This window comes from Hemibagrus wyckioides, linkage group LG01 (assembly GCF_019097595.1).
Source record: "Hemibagrus wyckioides isolate EC202008001 linkage group LG01, SWU_Hwy_1.0, whole genome shotgun sequence".
NCBI classification, from domain to species: domain Eukaryota; kingdom Metazoa; phylum Chordata; class Actinopteri; order Siluriformes; family Bagridae; genus Hemibagrus; species Hemibagrus wyckioides.
The window spans coordinates 34,818,544-34,845,868 of NC_080710.1; the positions used below are offsets into that span (position 1 = coordinate 34,818,544).

General features: G+C 40.0%; 1 protein-coding gene across 2 annotated transcripts in view; it reads left to right on the forward strand.

Moving 5' to 3' along the window:
• The first annotated feature begins 3,303 nt into the window (after window positions 1-3,303).
• The window catches only part of mybpc2b (myosin binding protein Cb), a 43,279-nt gene continuing 19,257 nt past the window's right edge, over window positions 3,304-27,325 (forward strand). Inside the window, exons 1-26 of one of the 2 annotated variants that reach the window (XM_058400697.1) lie at window positions 3,308-3,389; window positions 8,666-8,692; window positions 8,822-8,842; window positions 9,807-9,824; window positions 12,081-12,140; window positions 12,273-12,421; window positions 14,404-14,521; window positions 14,599-14,647; window positions 14,783-14,842; window positions 15,064-15,233; window positions 16,084-16,216; window positions 16,307-16,431; window positions 20,741-20,846; window positions 21,503-21,669; window positions 21,868-22,033; window positions 22,419-22,525; window positions 22,837-22,866; window positions 23,057-23,199; window positions 23,860-24,019; window positions 24,142-24,246; window positions 24,357-24,545; window positions 24,620-24,754; window positions 25,344-25,511; window positions 25,725-25,813; window positions 26,059-26,254; window positions 27,143-27,282. In XM_058400697.1, coding sequence (XP_058256680.1) covers window positions 3,368-3,389; window positions 8,666-8,692; window positions 8,822-8,842; window positions 9,807-9,824; window positions 12,081-12,140; window positions 12,273-12,421; window positions 14,404-14,521; window positions 14,599-14,647; window positions 14,783-14,842; window positions 15,064-15,233; window positions 16,084-16,216; window positions 16,307-16,431; window positions 20,741-20,846; window positions 21,503-21,669; window positions 21,868-22,033; window positions 22,419-22,525; window positions 22,837-22,866; window positions 23,057-23,199; window positions 23,860-24,019; window positions 24,142-24,246; window positions 24,357-24,545; window positions 24,620-24,754; window positions 25,344-25,511; window positions 25,725-25,813; window positions 26,059-26,254; window positions 27,143-27,282 — 2,853 coding nt within the window. In that variant the 5' untranslated portion in view covers window positions 3,308-3,367. Of the gene's footprint in view, window positions 3,390-8,665; window positions 8,693-8,821; window positions 8,843-9,806; window positions 9,825-12,080; window positions 12,141-12,272; window positions 12,422-14,403; window positions 14,522-14,598; window positions 14,648-14,782; window positions 14,843-15,063; window positions 15,234-16,083; window positions 16,217-16,306; window positions 16,432-20,740; window positions 20,847-21,502; window positions 21,670-21,867; window positions 22,034-22,418; window positions 22,526-22,836; window positions 22,867-23,056; window positions 23,200-23,859; window positions 24,020-24,141; window positions 24,247-24,356; window positions 24,546-24,619; window positions 24,755-25,343; window positions 25,512-25,724; window positions 25,814-26,058; window positions 26,255-27,142; window positions 27,283-27,325 lie in introns of both variants that reach the window. The other variant, XM_058400707.1, reaches the window with a different exon arrangement.

Genomic DNA, 27,325 nt, shown 5'->3' on the forward strand with positions numbered 1-27,325 from the left:
TGATGAACTACAAAAAAGATTCAACTAACAACTCACCTGGAACTGTGGCTGAGTGACAACTACACACAACACAAAACAACACACAACACAACACACACTACACACACTACACACAACACAAAACAACACACAACACAACACACACTACACACAACACAAAACAACACACAACACAACACACACTACACACACTACACACAACACAAAACAACACACAACACAACACACACTACACACACTACACACAACACAAAACAACACACAACACAACACACACTACACACACTACACACAACACAAAACAACACACAACACAACACACACTACACAAACTACACACAACACAAAACAACACACAACACAACACACACTACACACACTACACACAACACAAAACAACACACAACACAACACACACTACACACACTACACACAACACAAAACAACACACAACACAACACACACTACACACACTACACACAACACAAAACAACACACAACACAACACACACTACACACACTACACAATACACAAAACAACACACAACACACAATACACACTACACACAACACACACTACACACAACACACACTACACACTACACAAAACAACACACAACACAACACACACTACACACAACACACACTACACACAACACAAAACAACACACAACACAACACACACTACACACACTACACACAACACAAAACAACACACAACACAACACACACTACACACACTACACACAACACAAAACAACACACAACACAACACACACTACACACACTACACACAACACAAAACAACACACAACACACACTACACACAACACACACTACACAATACACACAACACACACTACACAATACACACAACACAATACACACTACACACAAAACACACTACACAATACACACTACACACAAAACACACTACACAATACACACTACACACACTACACACAACACACACTACACAATACACAAAACAACACACAACACACACTACACAATACACACTACACACAACACACACTACACACAACACAAAACAACACACAACACACACTACACACAACACAAAACAACACACAACACACACTACACACAACACACACTACACAATACACAAAACAACACACAACACAACACACACTACACACAACACACACTACACACAACACACACTACACAATACACAAAACAACACACAACACAACACACACTACACACAACACACACTACACAATACACAAAACAACACACAACACACACTACACAATACACACTACACACACTACACACAACACACACTACACAATACACAAAACAACACACAACACACACTACACAATACACAAAACAACACACAACACACACTACACAATACACAACACACACTACACACAACACACACTACACAATACACAAAACAACACACAATACACACTACACACACTACACACAGCACACACTACACAATACACAAAACAACACACAACACACACTACACAATACACACAACACAATACACACTACACACAAAACACACTACACAATACACACTACACACAAAACACACTACACAATACACAAAACAACACACAACACAATACACACTACACACAACACACACTACACACAACACACACTACACAATACACAAAACAACACACACTACACAATACACACAAAACAATACACACTACACACAAAACACACTACACAATACACACTACACAATACACACAACACAATACACACTACACACAAAACACACTACACAATACACACTACACACACTACACACAACACACACTACACAATACACAAAACAACACACAACACACACTACACAATACACACTACACACAACACACACTACACAATACACAAAACAACACACAACACAACACACACTACACACAACACACACTACACAATACACAAAACAACACACAACACAACACACACTACACACAACACACACTACACAATACACAAAACAACACACAATACACACTACACACACTACACAATACACACTACACACAAAACACACTACACAATACACACAACACACACTACACAACACACACTACACACAACACACACTACACAATACACAAAACAACACAATACACACTACACACAACACACACTACACAATACACAACACAACACACAACACACACTACACAATACACACTACACACAACACACACTACACAATACACACAACACAATACGCACTACACACAAAACACACTACACAATACACAATACACACTACACACAAAACACACTACACAATACACACTACACACACTACACAATACACAAAACAACACACACTACACAATACACACTACACACACTACACAATACACAAAACAACACACACTACACACAACACACACTACACACAACACACACTACACACAACACAACACACACTACACACAACACACACTACACACAATACACACTACACACAACACACACTACACACACTACACACAACACAACACAACACACTTAAATTCAATTTTCTTCAGGACACTTTCAGGGAATCACAGTGTTTTTGTGGCTCACCACTAAATTTAGTAGAAAATACTGTGAAGGAAGGAACCACAAATGACCTTGGTCACACAGAGAGAGAGAGAGAGAGAGAGAGAGAGAGGCCGAGAGAGACAGAGAGAAGGAGAGAGAGAGAGAGAGAGAGAGAGAGAGAGAGAGAGACAGAGAGAAGGAGAGAGAAAGAGAGTAGCGGTTTGAGGAGTGTAATAAAAGAAGGTTAAATGAAGAGATAGATATATGAAAGGAATACAGAGAAACGTTACATGACTTTGTGCAAAGCCAAGTGAAAATTCAGACATTACAACACTTCAACACGGCAGCGACGGCAATCATTCACTTCAACACCTTTATCTCTCTCTCTCTTTTTTCTCTCTGTTGTTCCTCTGCTTCTTTCTTCTTTCTGCTTTACTGTCTTTCTGTCAACTCTTAGAGAGACAGACAGCAAGACAGCTCAATAGATAGATAGATAGATAGATAGATAGATAGATAGATAGATAGATAGATAGATAGATAGATAGATAGATAGATAGATAGATAGATATTAAAGAATAAGAGTGCAGTTAAAGGGTAAAGGAGAAACAGAACCCCCACTTCTGTTCTGGGCTTGATCACCATCCCAAAATATTCTCCTTGAAGTCACTGAGGGGTTTAAGGTGTCACCTCTCTCTCTCACTTTCCCTCTATCTTTTTCTCTCGCTCTCCCCCTCCTCCTTTAGGAATGACAGAGTGAGGAATAAAAAGGAAAAAGTTCTCCGACTGCAGACCAGTGAGAGATTCAGCCGTCACCATGCCTGAGCCCAAAGCTAAAGGTACCTCACCTTCATTCTGATTAGATTTCATGCTAATGGAATTATTAGCCATTTTAACATCATCCTCAAAGAAGATACAATCAACATGATTATGGTTATTATTACGGTTAGTAGTAGTAGTATAAATGGAAGTGTGTATCAAATGCGTGTAAAGTGCATGTTATAATTGTTAGCATGTTGTTGTAAATATAATTATACTCTAAATGTGTTACACACTCAAACTGCAGAGAGTTAAAGATTAATAAGAAGTGCAGAGTGTGCAGTGTGATTAGGGCGAGGCTTAACAGGTGTGTTTAAATGTCAGTGATATCTGAGAGAGTGTGTGTGTAGGGGGGGCATTTTATAGTCATGGTTATAACCATAAAATCCCATAATACACTGCAATAAGATTATGTCCAGATATTTGTGGTCTCAGGACCAGTTTTGGAATCATAATGACCCACACACACATGTGAGGATGGGCTCATTTTTGGGTCTGTTTCTGCTCGAAGCTTATTTTGTCACCTCTGGTTTGGTCATTAGGATCTAAATCTAGATCTGTATCCAGGTTGTGTAAAGCTGTTGTGGTGGTGTGTGTATTAACTGTATTGTGTGTAGTATGTTCTGTGTCGTGTGAGTGTGAGGTATCTGTATTTGTGTATTCTGTGATTTTGTGCTGTTTGGGACAGTGACACAGTTGAAAATGGGAGCAGGGCTTAGGGCACTATTATGGTCATTTCCGCTGTAATTGGGATCGTCCTGTGAGTTAAACATGTACAATATGAAACGTTGGGAAATCTGACTAATATTAAAGAAAATAAAGAGTGAAAACATTGGCTATATCATCACTATATCACTTACATGAGCTGAAATGCTGAACTGAACTGAATTACATAATGCATTATAATATGTGCTCATTATAACATTATAAACACAGATGTCACAGAGTATTAGAACATTTGAGCGTTTAGAAATTCTATAACATATTTAACATTATCCAAATGTAATGTACATTAATTATTAACGAAAATGTATTTCAATACCTAATAATAATAATAATAATTATTATTAAATATTTTAAAATATATATATTATATATATTAAAAATACGGTGTATTATTATTATTATTATTATTATTATTATTATTATTATTATTATTATTATTATTATTATTATTGAGACATTACAAACATGAAGAGAGAGAGAGAGAGAGAGAGAGAGAGTGTGTGTGTGTGTGCTTAAGAGGAATGGGCTGAGCTGTAAAGAGTGTAAAATTTTATCCTTCCTCTCATCTTACAACCTTTTAATAACCTCAGCCAATGTTAATCTCCCAAATTAACACTCAGAGGAATATGACCTCATCTCCGCAACACACATGCATGTGTGTTTGTGTGTGTGTGTGTGTGTGTGTTTGTGTGTGTGTGTGTGTGTCTTCACCCTAACACGAGGTCTGAGCCAATAAACACATCGCTTTAACCCCTGCAGAGAGGAATATCTGGTATTTTATTCAAATTGATCGTTCTTCATTGTTAACTCTGTGAGTCAGGATCTAACGACGCAGGACATTTCCACCTGCCTGAACACAGAGACTAAATAATTACTGAAACATTTACATTGCAGTATATCATGCGTTAAATGCATAAGAGTTTAAAGTGAAAGTAATTTAAAAGTGTAAAATAATCTAGATTACAGCTGTAAGATAATGCAAGTCGCAGAAGTATACAGAAGTGTATACTCTTCTGTCCAGAAGATGTGGGAAACTTTAACTTACAGCTTTACTTTGTTTACACATTCAATTCTGTCCTCTTTTATTCGTGTACTGCTTTTAATTACTGGCATCGTCACAAATCAGCTAAAGTTTAATGTGTAAATTTATCCCAAAGCACTGACACTGGAGACTCATTCCATATAGTTTACATAAATCACAGACAGATTCTTTATATCAACATTTACACACCTATTTAATCTGTTTAATATGAATGAGCTGTTGCTATGGAAATGATAAGGTATCAGAGCAAGTGCGTTAATATAAACCTGCGCTACTGTCCATCAGCTGTATGGTGTTACATTAAAGTTCTCTTCACACCTGTGTGTATGTGTGTGTGTTGGTGTGTGTGGGTGTGTGTGTGGGTGTGTGTGTGTGTTTAGGGGCTTACTGATCTGTCAAATTTATAGATAAAGCTCTAAATACTTTCAGAGCAGGGTGTTAGGGGCGGTGGTGGCTCAAGAGGTTAAGGCTCTGGGTTGTTGACCAGAAGATTGGGGGTTCAAGCCCCAGCACCATGCCCTGTTGGGCCCTCAAGCAAGGCCCTTAACCCTCTCTGCTCCAGGGGCACTGTATCATGGCTTACCCTGTGCTCTGACCCCAACCTCCAAGGCTGGGATATGTGAAGAAAGAATTTCACTGTGCAGTAATGTATATGTGACAAAAAAAGTCTATTTCTTCTTTAAACACACTCATTACACACTTTAATAACAGCATGAGGTTAAAGCTTTTATTCACACAATATTACACAGTGTGTGTGTGTGTGTGTTCCATTGAGTTGCTCTCCTTCTATATGTCGTGCATTCCTGGTGCAGTGTGCTGACTTCCCTATTAGCCTCACAGTGCTATTATTGCAGCTAGCAGTCAAAAATGGAACCTGCTAACAGAAGGGCAGGAATCCTGCAGCTCCATGATCAGGGGGAGGAGCAGCAGCTTTCTGTTAAAACAAATCAACCCTGTTTTTAATTATATTACTTGAATGAAAATTAAAGAAAGGAACAACTAAAAGCCATTGAAAGGATATGCTAGTTTACTGTCTAATGGCTAGACAACTGTATCACGTTCTGCTTAACTACAAATCAGTGTATTAGCAATAGCATTTAGCAAACTTTTCATCTATTTATATACTAATGTTTGTTCTTAAGCTGTGGACAGTCCTTATGATTACAGCAGCAGCTCTTAGGCAGAAAATGTACAGTGTCCAGGTATGATGAAACACTGAGTTAATAAACTGTATTAGTAATGACATTACTCCTCATTTTAAAGTTCCTTTTATTGATTAAAGTAAAAAAAAGGAGTATGAACAAGAAGAAGAAATGTACACTATATGGCCAACTGCTGACCATCACACTCCTTTGTGTTTTTCCCCAAACTCAAATTCCAAACCCTGCTCCAGCATGTGAGGTACAATTGATCAAATCTGAGCAACATAAATGGCCAGGGTTTTAAATGGAATGTTCAACAAGTACACAGTTGGGTGTGATGGTCAGATGTCCACCTACCTTTGGGCATTAAAGTCACGGTGGTCATGGGGGTCAACAATGGGGTCATGGAATTTAAAGAGTACTATCTGAATTCATGACATTTTGTACCTCTGACTGACATTTTAACTTTTAAAAGTTTGGTCTTTGTGAAGCAAAAAAGAAGACCATATTAAATAGCATTGAATGTTATTACAGCTAAGGCTATGGCTAATTAAGCACCTCTCCAGGGAGTCTGTATTACAGTGTGAATGTGATATAGTAAGGTCACAGTAATGGGGTAAGACGTTTCTGAGAGCTCTGCTGTCTGTCCCTATTTTGAGTCACCAAAAACAGACCCTGGACTTCTTCAGGAGTAAGTGCCCATATCAAGACAGTATTGCCCCTGTGTGGCCATGAAGGTGATGCAATAGCCCATTTTCAGCACTCTGAACTGGAGGGCAGGTTAGAGGTCCAACACTTGGATCCAGTTCTCCCTGTAGTGTTTCTTGGACCACGGTCTGCATACCCCACTGATCTGCTGCCAAATTCTTGAAATTCGGGACAATCATCTGAGATTCCATTTCTGTCGCTGGAGGCTGGAGCTGTGTGGTGAAGGCATCTGATTACACATTCTTGGGTGGAGGGTGGAAGGATTAAGTTGAAACTCTTAAGAGAGAGAGAGAGAGAGAGAGAGAGAGAGAGAGAGAAAGACTGGCCTGACAGTCATTCAGGTGTTCAGCTGACAGTCAGTACTTCCACTCTTACAAAGCAAATAATTACTGAATTGTTATGAGCATGACCAGGGTCAATTGTACTGTCACATGACAAAGGTCCAGTATTGACCATGTCCAGCAGAGTCAGGCTGTATTACTAGAAGAACTTAGTGAAGGAAGTCTTACTTAAGGCAAGTGCTTAGTGTTTAAGCTACAGATGAAATGGTGAAAACAGAACTCTACCATCTTCTTTCTGATGACTTATTGCTTGTCTCTGGACACTTGGTTCTTCATTAGATCTATCTGATTGATGATAATCCCACAGGAGGAGCCTGGAAGATATAGCGCTGGTGCTCATGGTGCTGAAGGACTTATCAGATTTAATAGTCATGCTCATTAATCCAGAGAACACCAGGCTGTCGTCAGTGTGCTGCATATGAAGCAGTGTGGTATGTCCTGGAGGACATGGTTAACATGAGCTCAGGATACTCCTGGATATTCTTTAATCCAAACAGAATTATGAGCTACTGACCGTGACCAATAAAAATATGTAAAGGATCATCTTGTGCTCATGTGGGACGTGAGTGGAGATCTGGGTGTAAGCAGTGCTCATCCTCATATCCGGAATAACAGCTTCTTTAGGATGGGTTTAAGATCTTTCCTCTCTCGTTATTGGTTGTGAAGTTGAATGGTCAGGTCACAGCTCAGATATGGACTGGAGAACCCAGAGAACCTGGTTGTTCTTGGCCTGAAAGTTTTGGTTTAAACAGTTGATTTTCTCCAGCAGAGGTGACTTCATGTCTGTGTGTCTATTGATCTGTCAATGTGTATAAATTATAAGAGTACACTCGGTCATCTGAAACAGAAGAAGTGGAAAAAAGAAGAAGATATGTCAAGCTTAAGGTCAATCTCTTCTCAGGTTTCTCTCTCTTTCACACCCCCCCACTCTCTTACGTTTATGAGGATCAGTTTGCACCCGTGTGTTTATATATTTGTGTGTGTGTGTGTGTGTATATATTATTTATACATTCAAACTGAATAAGGAAATGAATTTGAGAGAATGTGTTATGTTATTAAAGATAAAAAAAACCCACATTAAAGACTCTTGAAGCTACAAAAGAGAAGATTTCTTTATGGTCACTGAACCTGTACAGAACAGTGAGATATCGTTGGGAGAAATGCAGAATCGTCAGAGTAAAGGGTATTAGAACAGAAATATAATAAAGGATGAAAAATATAGATTTATTCCACTATTACACAAACACATAAATATGTAAATATTAGTAGAAATAAAGAAAATAAGTAGAAAGTTCTCCTTTTAAAACTCTCTTCTCTTTTCCTCCTGGACTCTGAAGCAAAGAAAGCTCCTGCAGAGCAAGCAGGTAAATTTTCTTTCTTTCTTTCTTTCTTTCTTTCTTTCTTTCTTTCTTTCTTTCTTTCTTTCTTTCTTTCTTTCTATTATTATTATTATTATTATTATGTTTCTTATCACCACTGTTTGTCAATTTCAGGCCCAGAAACTGAACCTGATGGTAAGTGTGTGTGTGTGTGTGTGTGTGTGAGCTGACAGAATTATTGTATTTTTCATTTGATGACTTTAATCCTGTTTTTTTTTTCTGTCTAAATTTAAGTGACATTTTGTCTCAGGATGAGAAATGAGCTCATCAGAGCCCCCTAGTGGGTTTAGTCCTCATCAGTCTGGTTATTTTCACTGAGGTTGTGTCTCAAATGTGTGAAAGAAGAGTTTTTAGTGAAATTTATTCTACAGCAGAGTTTTAAATGCTGCACACGGAATGGAGTCACTATGAAGCTCTTATTCTGTGGTAACCTTTTCAGTACAGTGGAACCTCAGGACAAGAATGGAATTGGTTCTGGAGGCGAGTTCTTCAGGTGAAGATCTGTATTGTGAAATAAATTTTTCTCATCAGAATGTAAATGCAGATAATCCGTTCTAGCTGCCCAAACATCTGACCGATATGACCAATACAAAGCGTATGTAAACTGCTTACAAAGAACTGACCCAAGCAAAGCATTCCATGTCAAGTCTCCTCACAGGAAGTCGTGCCAACAAGCTTGGGCTAAAAATAGAACAGAGTGCCAACACCACCAATCTGTCCACAAAAAAACACCAAAAATCAAATAGCTTTAGAACACATGCTGAAGGCAGTGTTGGTATCATGGGATGACCCTTCCACACAGTTTTCGCTTGGCTTTCCACTGATGCTGAGTTCTGACCGGCTCCTGGACGTACGCGTAACATTCAGTTCATTCAGTTTGTCCATATGCGAGGTTCCACTGTAACTTGTTAGCAACTTGCTAGCTAGTAGTAATTACTAGCAAATGTGCTAATTAGTGGTAATATATGCGTTGGATTTTGGGACACAAAAGCACTAGTGCAGTTCATCCTCCACAATGAAAATGATTCTGTATATTTATTCTTTAGTCTTTTTTTTATTTTTAATCACTTTATACAATGACTGGTTTAATCCCTAACAGACACTGATGGAGAACATGGTGAGACACACTGGTGCATGGAGACATAATATTAATAATAATAATAATAATAATAATAATAATAACAGAGCACCAGAGGCAGTAAAATGCAGATGTGATCACATGCGGATGTGAGGATATATATTTATATGTACACACATATGATATATATATTATACATCTATACCTGTGTATGAAGGTCAAAGATGTGTTTATATTTATTTATTTATTTGTTTTAAAACATAATATAATTTTAATCTCTGCTTACCCATAAACACACACAGCCACATACACATATACACACACACACGCACTTACAAACACACACACACATACACATACACACACTCATACACACACACACTCACACACACAATCACTTTTTGTGTTTAGGAACTCTTCATCTTTGACCTGTGTGTTGCATTAAATCACTATTCAGTAATTATATAAATACACACACACACATGTATAAGGTGTGTATATATTATTTTGCTGTTTTGTGATTTAATACACACACACATGAATTAATCACAGAGAATCAGGAGAATAAGGAGCTCAGGACTAGGAGACTGGGAGATGCTGATGAAGACGTTTCACACGTTTTCTCACTGTGTTGTGTGTTTGTGTGTAAAATAAACATGTGATCTATTTTACTGAATATATATGTGTGTGTGTGTGTGTGTGTGTGTGTGTGTGTGTTCCATAATAAAGTTGGTCATTATCAAAATTTATAAATAGTACATCAGTTCTTATTTGTGTGCTGACTGTGTGTGAATGTGAATAGACATATGATCCATTCTTTCTCTCAATGTGTGTGTGTGTGTGTGTTGTACATGTGATTTTTTAAACATATTTTATTTTGTGTTAAAAGTGTTTGTATTGGAGGATGAGGATGAAGATGTGAGTTTAAAGTTTTAGACAAAGCATTTTACATATACACCGATCAGCCATAACATTATGCTTCTATTATCCCTTTTGCTGCCAAAACAGCCCTGACCCGTCGAGGCATGAACTCCACTAGATCCCTGAAGGTGTGCTGTGGGCTCTGGCACCAAGATGTTAGCAGCAGATCCTTTAAGTCCTGTAAACCATTCCTGAACCATTTCTGCTTTGTGTCATGGTGCATTATCCTGCTGAAAGAGGCCACAGCCATCAGGGAATACCGTTTCCATGAAAGGGTGTAGATGGTCTACAACAATGCTTAGGTAGGTGGTACGTGTCAAAGGAACATCCACATGGATGCAGGACCCAAGCAGAACACTGACCAAAGCATGATGCTGCCTCCACCGACTTGCCTTCTTTCCATAGTGTATCCTGGTGCCATGTGTTCCCCAGGTAAGTTCCTTTACTCCGTGGTCCAGTTCTGATGCTCACATGCCCATTATTGGTTCTTTTGGTGGTGCACAGGGGTCAGCACGGGTACACTGATGGCTCTGCAGCTATGCGGCCCCATACGCAACAAACTGTCCTGCACTGTGTATTCTGACCCCTTTCTATCAGAACCAGCATTAACTTCTTCAGCAATTTGAGCAACAGTAGCTCGTCTGTTGGATCGGATCACACGGTCCAGCCTTCACTCCCCACGTTCATCAATGAGCCTTGAACACCCATGACCGCCGGTTCACCACTGTTCCTTCCTTGGACCACTTTTGATAGATACTGACCACTGCAGACCGGGAACACCCCACAAGAGCTGCAGTTTGGCCCTTTTGGTCAAACGTGCTCAAATCCTTACACTTGTCCATTTTTCCTGCTTCTAACATCAACTTTGAGGAGAAAATGTTGACTTGCTGCCTAATATACCCCCCCCACTAACAGGGGCCATGATGAGGAGATACTCAGTCTTATTCACATCACCGGTCAGTGGTCAGAATGTTATGGCTGATGCTCCCCGGATGAGTATCGTTCCCTTTCAGATCCCTTTCAGGAGATTTTTCTCACCAGTGTTAGGAATAAGCTTATAAATAATTAAAATCCAGAATGTTTATATTTCTGTAAATCTGTTCTGTCAATTTTTAAAAGTGCTTTTAAAAAAAAAAACTGTCCTCACTCTCCCTGATAAACACTCCATAAACACACAAATAAATAATGAACTGTTTTAAGTGTGCGATTTTTGTTGTACTCCATGCATGTTGTGTGTAAAATACACAATGAGCTGTGTGCTACAGTGTGTCAGTGTGTGTTGTAATTTTGCAGTGATGTGTGTTTTTTACATCCAGTGTGTGTGTGTGTGTGTGTGTGTGTTCTTACTTTTCTTACTTGTTTCTGTGTTTAAAGAGAAGACTGAGCTGACTGGTCTTTTTGTGGAGAAGCCGCAAGATACAGTGGCCATTACAGGTACAACACACACACACACAAATACACACTATAGTAAGTTTCTTTCTATGGACATCAATTCAGATTTCAGATAAACTGGACTGTGTTTCATTGTATGCATTTGTTTGTGTGTGTGTGTGTGTGTGTGTGTAGGGAAGGATGTGGTGTTTATTGCTAAGGTGGATTCCTCCACTCTTGCCAGGAAGCCCACTATGAAGTGGCTGAAAGGGAAGTGGCTTGATCTTGGCAGTAAAGCTGGAAAACACCTGCAGTTTAAAGAGACGTATGACAGGAACACCAAGGTGTGTGTGTGTATGGGTTTGTGTGTGTGTATACAGTGAGGGAAAAAATGATCCACTGACACAGAAATGACCAGTCTGTAATTTTAATGGTAGGTTTATCTGAACAGTGAGAGACAGAATAATAACAAAAAAATCCAGAAAAACACATTTCAGAAAAGTTCTACATTGATCTGCATTTTATTGAGTGAAATAAGTATTTGATCCCCTATCAATCAGAAAGATTTCTGTCTCCCAGGTGTCTTTTATACAGGTAAGGAGCTGAGATTACAGTAGGAGCACTCTCGGGGAGTGCTCTTAATCTCAGCTCCTTAACTGTATGAAAGACACCTGTCCACAGAAGGAAGCAATCAATCAGATTCCAAACTCTCCATCATGGTCAAGACCAAAGAGCTGTCCATGGATGTCAGGGACAAGATTGTAGACCTACACAGGGCTGGAATGAGCTACAAGACCATCGCCAAGCAGCTTGGTGAGAAGGTGACAACAGTTGGTGTGATTATTCCCAAATGGAAGAAACACAAAAGGACTGTCGATCTTCCTCGGTCTGGGGCTCCATGCAAGATCTCACCTCATGGAGTTTCAATGATCATGAGAACGGCGAGGAATCAGCCCAGAATTACACTGGAGGATTTTGTCAATGATCTCAAGGCAGCTGGGACCACAGTCACCAAGAAAACAATTGGTAACACACTACGCCATGAAAGACTGAAATCCAGTAGCGCCCGCAAGGTCCCCCTGCTAAAGAAAGCACATGTACAGGACCATCTGAAGTTTGCCAGTGAACATCTGAATGATTCAGAGGAGAACTGGGTGAAAGTGTTGTGGTCAAATGAGACCAAAATCCAGCTCTTTCGCATCAACTCAACTCGCCATGTTTGGAGGAGGAGGAATGCTGCCTATGACTCCAAGAAGACCATCCCCACCGTCAAACATGGAGGTGGAAACATTATGCTTTGGGGGAGTTTTTCTGCTAAGGGGACAAGACAACCGCACCGCATCAAAGGGACGATGGACAGAGCCATGGACCGTCAAATCTTGAGTGAGAACCTCCTTCCCTCAGCCAGGACATTGAAAATGGGTCGTGGATGGATATTCCACCCTGACAATGACCCAAAACACACGGCCAAGGCAACAAAGGAGTGGTTCAAATAGAAGCACATTAAGGTCCTGTAGTGGCCTAGCCAGTCTCCAGACCTTAATCCCATAGAAAATCTGTGGCGGGAGCTGAAGGGTCAGCCACTAAACCTTAATGACTTGGAGAGGATCTGCAAAGAGGAGTGGGCCCAAATTCCTTGAGATGTGAGATGTGTGCAAACCTGGTGGCCAACTACAAGAAATGTCTGACGTCTGTGATTGCCAACAAGCACCAAGTACTAAGTCATGTTCTGCAAAGGGGTCAAATACTTATTTCACTCAATAAAATGCAGATCAATGTAGAACTTTTCTGAAATGTGTTTTTCTGGATTTTTTTGTTGTTATTCTGTCTCTCACTGTTCAGATAAACCTACCATTAAAATTACAGACTGATCATTTCTGTGTCAGTGGGCAAACGTACAAAATCAGCAGGGGATCAAATCATTTTTTCCCTCATTGTATTTGTGTAGTTGTACAGTTGTGTAGTTGTGTAGTTGTATAGTTGTCTTTAACAGTTTTACTGACCAGAACAGACCACAGTCCTGTCACAGCACACAATACCATAGTTCCCAGTTTCATAGGTCAGAGTCTGGATAAAGTTTATTCATCTTCTTCAGCCAGTGAGCCTGTATCAGCTGTTCCTCTGCTCTCTGGTTAAAATGAAGAACAATTCTCAGGTGGCTTCATGAGGCAAACATCACCAGCTCTACGGCTAAAGAGCTGTCTCAGGGAGACATAAACACCTGGAGCTGGTTGAGAAGAACTTTGTTTCATATGATGAAGCTTGTTAAGTGTGTATGTGTGTGTATGTGTGTGTCTGTGTGTGTGTGTGTGTATGTGTTGTTCAGGTCTATACGTATGAGATGAAGTTAGTGAAAGTGAAGCCAGGTGATGCAGGAGGTTACAGGTGTGAAGTGACCGCAAAAGATAAATGCGACAGCTGTACCTTTCAGGTCTCTGTGGAAGGTAAGCAACACACACAGACACACACACACACAGTGATGTATCATTAAGTTTAAACCTGAAACCATGTGTGCTTCTAGCTGCTGAAGCAGATCAACCTCAGGACATTCTCTCTGCCTTCAAAAGAGCGTAAGTCTGTATGTAAAACAAAGTGTGTAAAGTGTGTGAAGTGTGTAAAGTGTGTGAAGTGTGGGTTCTGGGTCTGACTGATCAGTGTGTGTCTGTCTGTGTGAAGTGTGAGTATTTATTAATGTGTGTTTCCAGTGATGCGGGTGAGGATGAAGGAGAGTTGGACTTCAGCGCGCTGCTCAAAGCCGCTAAAAAGTCAGTAATCAACTATTTTTTAAATAATTCTAAAACATTTTGAAATTATTTTATCCATAATTTGCTCAAAACATAAAAAATAAGAGTGTGTAAATAATAATAATAATATGATTTATTGTCATCTTATTGAACAGAATAACAATCACCTGTGTTTATTAGATACCTTCACTCACTGTGTGTGTGTCTGTGTGTGTCTGTGTGTATGTGTGTGTGTGTGTCAGGCCTACGAAGGTGCAACCACAGATTGATGAGAATGAGATCTGGGAGATGTTGAAGAACGCTCACCCGAGTGAATATGAGAAGATTGCATTTAAATATGGGATTACAGATCTGAGAGGAATGCTGAAGCGCTTGAAGAAGATGAAACCTGTGGAGCAGAAACACAGTGAAGGTGAGAGTGTGAGGTTCTTGAGGTTCCGGGGGTGGGGGTGGAGGGGGTGACAGTAAAGGAAGGAGGAATAATGAGGTTTATCCTGCTGTTACCATAACAACCGTACATCATGGCCAAGAACGTTCCCCAGATGCTGATTCCTTCTCCCTGAAGTCACTGAGCAGAACATTTTTCTCTGCTATTGGTCTTTCCACAGTTGGAACCACATTCCAAAAGCAACCCTCAACTGTTGTCCCAGCTCCTCACACCCCCAGACCCTCAAAGCCCCTGCCACAGGAATCCCAGGACATCCACAATAAAGTTCACGAGAACCCTGGTCCCAAACCCCGAACATTTACACTGCCTCCTCATCCACAAGCCCAAAGCTTCCACAATAAAGTTCAATAAAGTTTTCAGCCACACTCCCAAACTCTCCTGATCCACATGCTCAGTGTCCCATCAACCACATCTCACCTCAGTTCCAGATCCTCCTCAATCATTTCATAAAAACATCTGCTTTAATCTCAATTCCTATCCTCATTCCATCCTAACCCTTCATACCACTCTGGAAGTTATGTGTTACAAACGTTTCACTACTCATCTGAGCAAATTCTTCAGTCCATCTAACTAGAATACACATACTACCTTCACCGTGTAGCCTTCACCTCTGGTCATTATATCTTCATATAAAGCTCCAGAAACTCCTTTAGTTCTCCATAACCATGTTCCTCATGTTCCACCTTCTACAGCCACTCTTCATCCTCTTCCTCACTTTATTATATACAAATATTTCCTAGGGGTCTGGTAGCTTGAGAGAAAAAGACTTTTGAAAGAATGGGTAATCTGTGTGTGTGTGTGTGTGTGTGTGTAGCATTTCTGAAGCGCTTGGAAGAGTGGTATTCTGTAATGAAGGGGAAGAAGGTTGTGCTTCGTGTGGAGGTTGCAGATCCCAATGCTGAAGTCAAATGGCTCCGAAATGGCCAGGAAATTAAACCTTCAGCCAAGTGAGACACACACACACACACACATTCTGAGTCTGACACATCTGATTGTCTGATTATTTTCTGACAACTTATTGGCCCTCTGTGTTGTAGGTACATTATGGAGGCCAATGGGAATGTCCGCACTCTTACCATAAATAAGTGCACCCTGGCCGACGATGCAGCTTATGAGTGTGTGATTGGAGAAGATAAATGTTTCACAGAGATCTATGTCAAAGGTACATCAAACACATAACAGTATACAGGGGTCAATAAAGTGCAAATATGAGCGCAGGACAGTAAATACACCCTTATAATAAGTAAATATCCAGAAGAAAAAGAGAACAGTGGTCAGTGCAGTGGAGCTGATGTACAGTGGAGTGGAGCTGTAGTGCAGTGGAGCACAGGAACTCTGCAGTAAAGAGCCTCACCTGTGTAACAGGCAGGTGTGTAGTAGGGTTGAGCTGTATGGAATTAGGTAAATAGTAGTAATACTCAATATAATATTGAAGCATTCGGTACGATCTCCACGGTTCAGTATGTGTATGTGAATCGTGTTTTTTTCAGTTTTTCCTTAAAATAATAATAACCATGTCTTTTATTACTCTCTGAACTTCCTGTTTGTGTTTGCCTGTACTGTATGTCTACACGCTGAGACAGACACGCCTCCCCTCGAGTAAATATCCAATCAGTGAGCGCTAAAGTTAGGGGCGGTGACCATGCTTGTGATGCTGGTGTCAGATTTCACTCTAACCCTGGAGAGAGGTGAAGTGAGACAGGAACATGAGGAAGCTCCGTCTCTCAGATCTGTGGTGTGGGAAGATTTCGGATTTGTTGTGGACTTTGATGGAGATGAAACAAAAACACTAAACAAAACATGTCTGTGTTTAAGCGCTGTTCCACACGAGTTACTGACATGGACATACTTCAACATGACCACACATCTACAGCTCCATCACCCAGAGATATCACTGTGTGGAAGCAGGAGGGCAGAGCAGGGAACACAGGAACCCAAAAAACCACAGTCCCCTATCTGATCCCTTCCAGCATTCAGACACAACTGGTTCAGAGAGACACAAAAATAATTATAATATAATAATTGCTAAAGATTTGCAGCCGTTTTCTGTGATCGGTGATGTGGGCTTTCAGCAACTTATAAAAGTGAACCGTGTTACACACTACTGACACGGACTTTTTTCCCGATCTCTATGAAAAAACGCACAAAAAAATCAAAACCGAATCGGCTAAAGCACAAAGTCTTGCTCTAATAACAGATAGGTGGAGCTCAGGGGTAACAGAGTTATCTCACCGTGACTGGTCATTACAGAGAGTTATCTCACCCTGACTGGTCATTACAGAGAGTTATCTCACCCTGACTGGTCATTACAGAGAGTTATCTCACCCTGACTGGTCATTACAGAGAGTTATCTCACCCTGACTGGTCATTACAGAGAGTTATCTCACCCTGACTGGTCATTACAGAGAGTTATCTCACCCTGACTGGTCATTACAGAGAGTTATCTCACCCTGACTGGTCATTACAGAGAGTTATCTCACCCTGACTGGTCATTACATACCGGATCAGGAAATAAAGAGCGCTGTACTCCAAACCCATCTCCTGTAATAAAGTCATACAAGCGCTAATTTTTATATCTCACTATTTTCAGTACACTATGAATGTGTACAAGTTGATTTTTGCATTTAAGTAAAATAAAGAGAATTGCAACTAAAACCAGTTTTTTTTCTTCTTAACTTCTTATTGTCCCTGTCACCTAAACAAAGAATAATGGAAAAAAACAACAACTTTAATTTGACATCAGAACCGAATCGAACCGAAAACCGATAGATAGATAGATAGATAGATAGATAGATAGATAGATAGATAGATAGATAGATAGATAGATAGATAGATAGATACTTTATTCATCCCAATGGGAAATTTATAACTTCCAGTATCCACAAGCATAAGTAATAAGGTAATAAATAAAAAATTAAAAAAAAATATATCAAAAATTACTAAATACTAGAAATTTAAAGGTCCAAGAGATAATGAGGTAATCTGCATAAAGTGTGTTTTTTAACGAGTCCTGTGCAAATCTCAGTGTATTTAAGGGTTCTGTGCAAACTGGAGTATACGGTATGTAGTGTGGTCCCCCCGAGTGGAGTTAAAGAGTTGCATGGCATGGGGGAGGAATGACCGGTCACTGAAGCTGCTCTACTCTCTGGAGATGATGTTGTACAGTGGATGCAGTGGATTGTCCTTGATGGACAGGAGCCTGCTCAGCGCCTGTCTCTCTGCCACTGATGTCAGGCTTTCCAATTCTGAGCCCACAATCGAGCCCGCCTTCCTCACCAGCTTGTCCAGACGTGGGGAGTCCTTCTTCTTGATGCTGCCTCCCCAGCACACTGCCGCATAGAAGCAGATGTTAAAGGATGCCAGCCTTCTTAGGAAGTACAGCCGGCTCTGTCCTCTCCTGCACAGAGCTGTGTTGGCAGTCCAGTCCATTTGATCATCCAGCTGTACTCCAAGGTATTTGTAGGTCTTAACAAACTCCACACAGTCACCGTTGATGGCCACAGGCTCCGGTTGAGGCCTGGGCCTCCTGAAGTCCACCACCATCTCCCTGGTCTTTGTGGTATTGAGGTGCAGATGGTTATCTTCGCACTAGGGCCACACAATTAATGGATTTTCTAATGTCAATTACGATTACAGATGCCACGATTATGTAATCGTTCAAAGCTGCGATTACATAAAAAATCTACTTCCATTATTCTGCGTGTTTAAGGGGTGTTTATTGCATGTTACGTTGTGAGGGACAAATAAAAACTTTTAATAGTTCTAATATTCTGTAGGCTTGTCCTTATCAACGCCCCAATTATCCACTTGTACATGTCTATCTCGTCATGTTCATTTGGTGAACATGTGCACTGATAAAGAAACATTAACTAGTTTGCAAAGTGTTGCTGAGAAGAATCAAGAATTAGATCCGAAAAGACATGACTTTTGACTTATCTCTCTGTGCACACACACACACACACAAAGAGGTCAAAATACCGCAAGAGTGTGTGAAGGAATATGCTCTAGAACTGTGCTCACGATATTGTAATGTCCTACACCTATCGGTCTGTGCAGCGCTACTTTCACACCACGTGATTAAAATACCTTACAGCTCTTGACCACGACAGCAAAAAAAATAAATGGTCAGAAGACACAACAATCTTATTATTGAGATAATAGCATAACTTCTTATATTTAATGTTAACACAGTTGATAAAAGTCACTAACAAATGTATGTTGTGTCCAAAAGGAGGCCCACTGTCTCTGATTCTGAAAACCCCTGACATATAGGACCCTTTAGAATATTATTCCATACATAAGACGTACAAAAGCCTTAAATTAAATCATCCTAAAGACAGATCTAAATAAAATCTAAACTGTTAAAGCACTAAGACATTACAGTCTGAACATCATGACTTTCTATTATTCAACTAATGCAGTATTTAAGTTAAAATACAGACGTGGTTTAGGTGAACAATGGACCAGAACAGACTCCATCATTCGGCTGTTCTGTCTGTTGATAAAGGAATTCTCAGCACTAGAAATACTAGTATGGTGATTGACCGTTTTACTCAAGGCTCGGAGATACTCTCTGATGATTCCACCCTCAAAAAAATAGGATAGAAAAGTCATCAAGATAAAAAATATTTATATGTTATAAAATATGGCATGCAGTTGCTTCAAACAATGATATAAAGCTATTCAAAACACCATTTAATGTAAATTGTGATCATCGTAATGAATAATCGCAATTACAATTTCAAGGGATTAATCGACAATTATGATTTTTGTCATCATGCAGCCCTAAGACGCACCATGCAACGAAGCCCTGTATCAGTTTTCTGTACTCTTCCTCCTGTCCCTTCCTCATACAGCCAACGATAGCGGTGTCGTCCACGAACTTTTGCACGTGGCAGAGCTCTGAGTTATACTGAAAGTCTGACGTGTACAGGGTGAACAGGACCGGTGGTGCCCCCCTACTGCTGACCACAGTGTCAGACCTGCAATCCCCCAGTCTCATGTACTGAGGTCTGCCTGTCAGGTAGTCTGTGATCCACGCGATCAGGTGTGAGATCACTCCCATCTCTGTTAGTTTATCTCTGAGGAGCAGCGGCTGGATGGTGTTGAATGCATTGGAGAAGTCCAAAAATGTTATTCTCACAGCCCCACTGCTGCTGTCCAGGTGAGAGAGGGATCTGTGAAGCATGTAGGTAATGGCATCCTCCACTCCCACCTTCTCCTGGTATGCAAACTCCAGAGGGTCAAGAGTGTTAGAAATAGGTGATGTTATGTCAGGTGATGTTTCTATCCCAGACAGCAGCATGCAGTCCTGAGGTCATGTAGCTCCTCATGCAGTCCAGCATTTATTTGTTTTCCAAAGTTCATTACAAGAGTCAGATGATAGACTGTATCAGTGTTTTTGATGACCATCCTAGCTATAATTCACCTAAGTAATATGGAATGTGTGTGTGTGTGTGTGTGTGTTTTAGAGCCACCTGTTACAATCACAAAGCTGCTGGACGACTACCAGGTGGTGGTTGGAGAGAGGGTGGAGTTTGAGGTAGAAGTTTCAGATGAAGGAGCACAAGTCATCTGGTTAGAAACACACACACACACACACACAGTTCTAAACACAGTTCTTTTCTGTTCAGGGTTGAATTGACCCGCTGACTAAAAATCAAGATAAACGAGTCATGAGGATTTGGACTGACAATTTTTTCGATGTGAATGTCCTACTTGGAGGACTATGAACAGCAGTTTCCTCATTTGGTTCATAATCAGAATGATCAGACTCACAATTGATGGTCTTCATCTTCAGACACATCCTCCTCTATTTCACTGTCATGATCAAAAAAGAGTTCCAGAGCCTCTGTTTCCTTCTGCTGCTCATTTTGTAAAGTTCTGACAGAGAGGATATCACATGTAGCTGTGGAGTGTAATGTTAGTAGATCTCTCACATGCAGAGAATCCTTCTATATTTTGCCCCTCCCCTGCCCAGTCTCCACTTAATGAGGGTGGAGTTTGCCCACAAAAACAGAAAACAGTATATATGTAATATAAACATGGAGTGGGGAATAGGGTGGGGGTTGTTCTATATGTTGATCACAGTAATTAACACAAGCAGAAGAAGTTTCATACCAAAACTTTTTTTTTTATAGATTTTTTTTAACTTTAAAATGGGTCAATTTGACCAGCAACATAACACCAGGGTTAAGAACTTGATGTATGTGTGTGTGTGTGTGTGTGTGTAGGTGCTATGAGGAACAGGAGTTGAGCCGTGATGATAGTCGTCACTATCGCTTTAAGAAGGATGGAATGCGCCACACATTGATCATTCAGGAGGCCACGCTGGAGGACACAGGAATGTACCATGCCTACACCACCGGGGGTCACACCAAAGGAGAGCTGATTGTGGAGGGTAGATACCTGAGTGGCCGCATGAAGAGCTCTGTACTCTGTATGAGCTGTGTTCAACTGTCTCTCACAAACACACTATCTCTCCTGTCTCTGTCTGTCTCTGTTTCTCTCTCTCTCTCTCTGTCTCTCTGTCTGTCTGTCTCTCTGTCTCTCTCTCTCTCTCCCACCCTGTATCCCTCCCCTGTCTGTATCTGAGTAGAGAAGGAGTTGGAGATTTTACAAAGTATAGCTGATCTGACGGTGAAGTCAGCGGAACAGGCCATGTTTAAGTGTGAGGTCTCAGATGAGAAGGTGACAGGAAAGTGGTTTAAAGATGGAGTGGAAGTTCTGCCAAATGACCGCATCAAAATCACACACATTGGCCGGTAATGTAGACACATACACACAAACACACACACACACACACAAACATACACACAAACACACACACACACAAACATACACACAAACACACACACACAGACACACAAACATACACACAAACACACAAACATACACACAAACACACATGTACACAGACACACATACACACAAACACACACACACAGACACACAAACATACACACAGACACACAAACACACACACAAACACACACACACAAACATATACACACACACAAACACACACACACACACACACACACTTCAATTATACATCTTTGATTCAAATATACATGCTCCATATAAGCAATGTGTGTGTGTGTGTGTGTGTGTGTGTGTGTGTGTGTGTGCGCGTGTGTATGTGTGTAGGATCCATCGTTTGACTATAGATGATGTGAAGCAGAGTGATGCTGGTGATTATACATTTGTTCCTGATGGATACGCTCTGTCCATCTCCGCCAAACTCAACTTCCTGGGTGAGGTTTTATTCATTATTAATTACTCTTTAATTATTGTTCATTACTCAGAAGCCTCTTTAAAATAATTTTATAAGAAGTTCATTAATGAAGCAGATAAAGCAGTGTCTGAAAACATGCTAAAAGTTTAGACACTAGTCAAAGAATGAATATGTAAATTCTACAGGTTTGAGTATTTTACCACTTCCTGCAAAAGTCCAAGTCACTGTTTATTACTGAGTCTGTACATGTCTGATTTATTTAATAAAAGTGTACACATAAATAATTTCTCTTTTTCATCAACCTTATTTTCTCTTTCTTTTTTCCCTCAGAGATTAAGATTGACTATGTACCAAGACAAGGTGAGCAATCAATCAATCAGTCAATCAATCAATCAATTACTCAATGATGTTGTCCATCACTCACTGCATTAATTTGATTATTCAGCCATCTATCTATCTATCCATCTATCTATCTATCTATCTATCTATCTATCTATCTATCTATCTATCTATCTATCTATCTATCTATCTATCTATCTATCTATTCCAGATCCTCCTAAGATCCATCTGGATGTGTCAGGTAACGTCGTCTCACAGAACACCATCATTGTTGTCGCTGGCAACAAGCTCCGCCTTGATGTGGAGATCACAGGAGAGCCCGCCCCTACTGTGTGCTGGAAGAAGGGGGATGAAGTACACACACACACACACACACACACACACACATATCTAAAACATATTTGAGTAAGTTTAGAGATTTAAGTTTTATTTTATATTATTTATTTTCTTTTATAATTATTACATCATTTCTTTTCTTTTACTATCTGTCTTTTTAAATTTCTTTCTATCTTTAGGTTAAAAACCTGCATGTTATCTGTCTGTTGAACTGCTGTGACAATCAAATTTCCCCACTGTGGGATCAATAAAGTTTTATCTTCTCTTATCTTATCTTATCTTATCTTATCTTATCTTATCTTATCTTATCTTATCTTATCTTATCTTATCTTATCTTATCTTAGATTGAAAACAGACATGAGGCACATTTAAGACACTGGAGTTAGATTAAAGATGGATCCGAGACAAATCTAACACTAAGAGTTAAGATAGATCTGAGCGTATTTAGTTTAACTTGAGAGAAAACATTTCGGCAACATATTTAAGAACAGATCTGAGACAGATTTATGTCAGATCAAGGACGAACCCGAGGCACAAGACAGATCTGAGACAGGTATGAGACAGATTGTACAGATCTTAGGGTTAGGGCTAGGGTTATGTACACAGCATCATCCTGTCAGAAACTGTCCATGCGTTGGTCACTTTGTACTTTTGTAATTGGCTCCTCCTCCTTTACAGCAACTCACAGCAACAGAAGGACGTGTCAGGGTGGAGAGTAGGCAAGGCCTGAGCTCCTTTGTCATTGAAGGGGCAGAGCGTGATGATGAAGCCAACTACAGCATCACTGTGACTAACCCAGTGGGAGAAGATAAAGCTAATCTGTTCATCAAAATAGTGGGTGAGGAATAAAAGACAAAATAAAAAATTATGAAGCTTTAAGATCAGTGTGTCTGTGTGGACTGAGCTTCACCCAGGTAAGCCTTTATAACCCAGTGTGTGTGTGTGTGTGTGTGTGTGTAGATGTTCCTGATCCTCCTGAGCATGTGAAGTGTATTGGAGTAGGAGAGGACTGTGCTACTATAACCTGGGAGGCACCTAAATTTGATGGTGGAGCACCAGTTAAAGGTGAAACCACTCATTGTGATGTGATGAAGACTTTTTACATTCCACATAACAATGGACGAACAGAAGGTCAGGTTATGCTGATCAATAAATACTATTCTATTTTTTTGCAGGTTACCTGATGGAGAGGAAGAAGAAAGGATCATCTCGATGGACAAAGCTGAACTTTGATGTGTATGAGGACACGAAGTATGAAGCCAAGAGGATGATTGAGGGAATTCTATATGAGATGAGAATTTTTGCTGTTAACAGCATTGGAGTCTCAGCACCAAGTCTTAACTCCAAACCTTTCATGCCAATTGGTAAGAACACACACACACACACACACTATGATTGCCTGGTGCTCATCTGATCTCCTCTTCTCTCTCTTTCTAAGCTCCTACTAGTGAGCCCACTAAGTTAACAGTTGAAGATGTGACTGATACAACCTGCTCTCTGAAATGGCTGGCTCCAGAAAGAATTGGTGCTGGTGGTTTAGATGGATATGTCATTGAGTTCTGCAAAGAGGGAGGTAAGCAAAAATGATAAGCTAGCTCACAGTATGAGTAAATCTACACTGCTGCATGGGAACCAGAAGATCATATCACAGAAAGGTCCAGGAGACCAGGTGATGCTGTGAGGCTAAGGGTAACTGGGACAGATGGAGACTACAGGAGCCAAGTCCAAGGCAGAGACTAGAACCAGATTCATAACTGGAGCTACAAAAGTTGATCCATATCAATCTCAAGTGAATATCAGGGGCTTGGACTGAATAATGGGATATATCAGGTTCAGGGAATATAGCAGGATTAGTACAGAAAGAAAGGTTTAGATCTGGGGATAGATCAGGATCAGGCAATAGGACAAGTTCAAAGAATAAATCAGAATTAAGAACTGAATTAGGATTCATGATTGCATTCAGATCAGATTCATGAGCTGGATCAGGATCTCTGAGTATCAGAGACAAAATCTGTATTAGAATCAGAAACACCAGGAACTGGATCAGGATCAAATGTTCAGATAGGATCTGGATAAATTTTGATTATCTGGATAATCTCAGGACTGGTTATTTGTTCATACTACAGTTCCTTCATGTGTGTGTTCCTTTTACTGTGTGTCAGATACGGAGTGGCAGGTGGCGAACACTGAGCTGGTGACCCGTCAGAACTATGTGGTAAGGAATTTGCCAACAGGAGAGAAGATGAACTTCCGTGTTGTAGCGGTGAACATCGCAGGCCGAAGCGCTCCTGCCTTCCTCGCCCAGCCGATCACTGTCAGGGAGATCATGGGTACGTCTGTATGACAAAACATTCTGATAAGGAAATCTGAATTAACTAAACTTTTTAAATGTGTGATATTTTAATATTTTCTGCTGCAAATATGTTCTGAAACTCTCATGGTGACTGTTATCATTTTATCATATCTGGAATAATGAATAAATAAAAAACAGACAGGTATTCTTTTACACACTTAAATTCATTCCTTCTCTCCATTTCTCTCAGAGCATCCTAAAATCCGTCTTCCTCGCAATCTGAGAACCAAATATATCAAGAGAGTGGGAGAGACCATCAACCTGGTCATTCCCTTCCAGGTGAGTCAGTGTTTGAATAATCACATTGTCTTCTATTGCTGGTTATTTGGCATCATCCAGTGCTGAATACATCCCAAGACTTTAGTCCAGAATTTCTGAATGTCTTTCTTCTGGCACTTAGCTCCTGGTATGTCCATTACATTTGGTGTTTTAACACCAGAAGAACACTGGACAACACTGGACAGTTTAATTATCCCTAATGACTAGCCTTGCCCTGAATCATGTGTGTGTTTGTGTGTGTTTAGGGTAAACCTCGCCCTGTGGCTCAGTGGCTGAAGGATGGAGAACCGATCGATCCAAAGAAAGTTGGAGTCAGAAATTCCAATGTTGACTCAGTGTTGTTTATCCGTTCAGCAGAAAGAGAAAATACTGGAAAATACACACTAGTTCTGCAGGTTGAGAGCATGGAGGACCGCGCCACCCTCGACATCCGTGTAGTGGGTTAGTGTGAAAAAAAAACTGTAGGTTGTGAATTTAAATCCCATCTACCCCAAGCTGGACCCTCTCTCTCTCTCTCTCTCTCTCTCTCTCTCTCATCTGTTGAATGGAATCATCTGAAGGCACAAAGAGATACATAAGTAATCTCAGTGTAATAAGACACAGATGAGAATCTTCAGTATACTGACCACCTCTCCGTCCACAGTGGCTGCTAAACCATGAGTCTAAAACCTGTTGGGACAGCATAAAAACAAACAAGAAAAAATATTTTAGGAAGAGAAATTTGTGAATTTACATCAGTCTCTTGAAGAGGAGTGAAACAATCTAAGTGGTACTAGACATTATAAAATTGGTTATAAAATTGTCAGGTTTTAAAGTTACAGTGATTTTTTTACATATCTATTGTGTGTGTGTGTTTCTGCTGTGGTTTTATTCCTTGTTAGTTTTGATAATTTTGTTCTATTAGGGTGGGGTCAGGGGGAATCATAGTTAATTTAATATGTAGATATTTTTGTGTTTTATTTTGTTTTAAACAGATTTAAAACATTTAAGACAGGTTTAAAAAAAATTTAATACACCACAAAGTACCAACATTAGTACTTAGCAAATTCTCTACAGTTTCCCTGAAATTATGACAATCATTCTCTGTATCTAATGCAATTCAATTCAATTCAATTCAGTTTAATTCAGTTCAATTGTATTTATATGGGACTTTTAACAATGCACACAGACACAAAGCATCTTTACAGAAAACCACAAGAACAGTATATCAAAATCATAAGTGTTCAAATTCTGGTTTCCTCTCACTTAATGATGACCATTATCTAAATATCTTATTAAATATTGAATATCATTTACATTAACATGAAATTATGTTAATAATGTTTACAGATAAGCCCGGGCCACCTATAGCCGTAAAAGTGACTGATGTTTGGGGTTTTAACGCGGCACTGGAGTGGAAGCCACCTAAAGATGATGGAAACTGTGAGATCCTTGGCTACACCATCCAGAAAGCTGATATGAAAACCAAGGTAAGGAATCATCAATTCAATTCAATTCATTTAAATTCAGTTT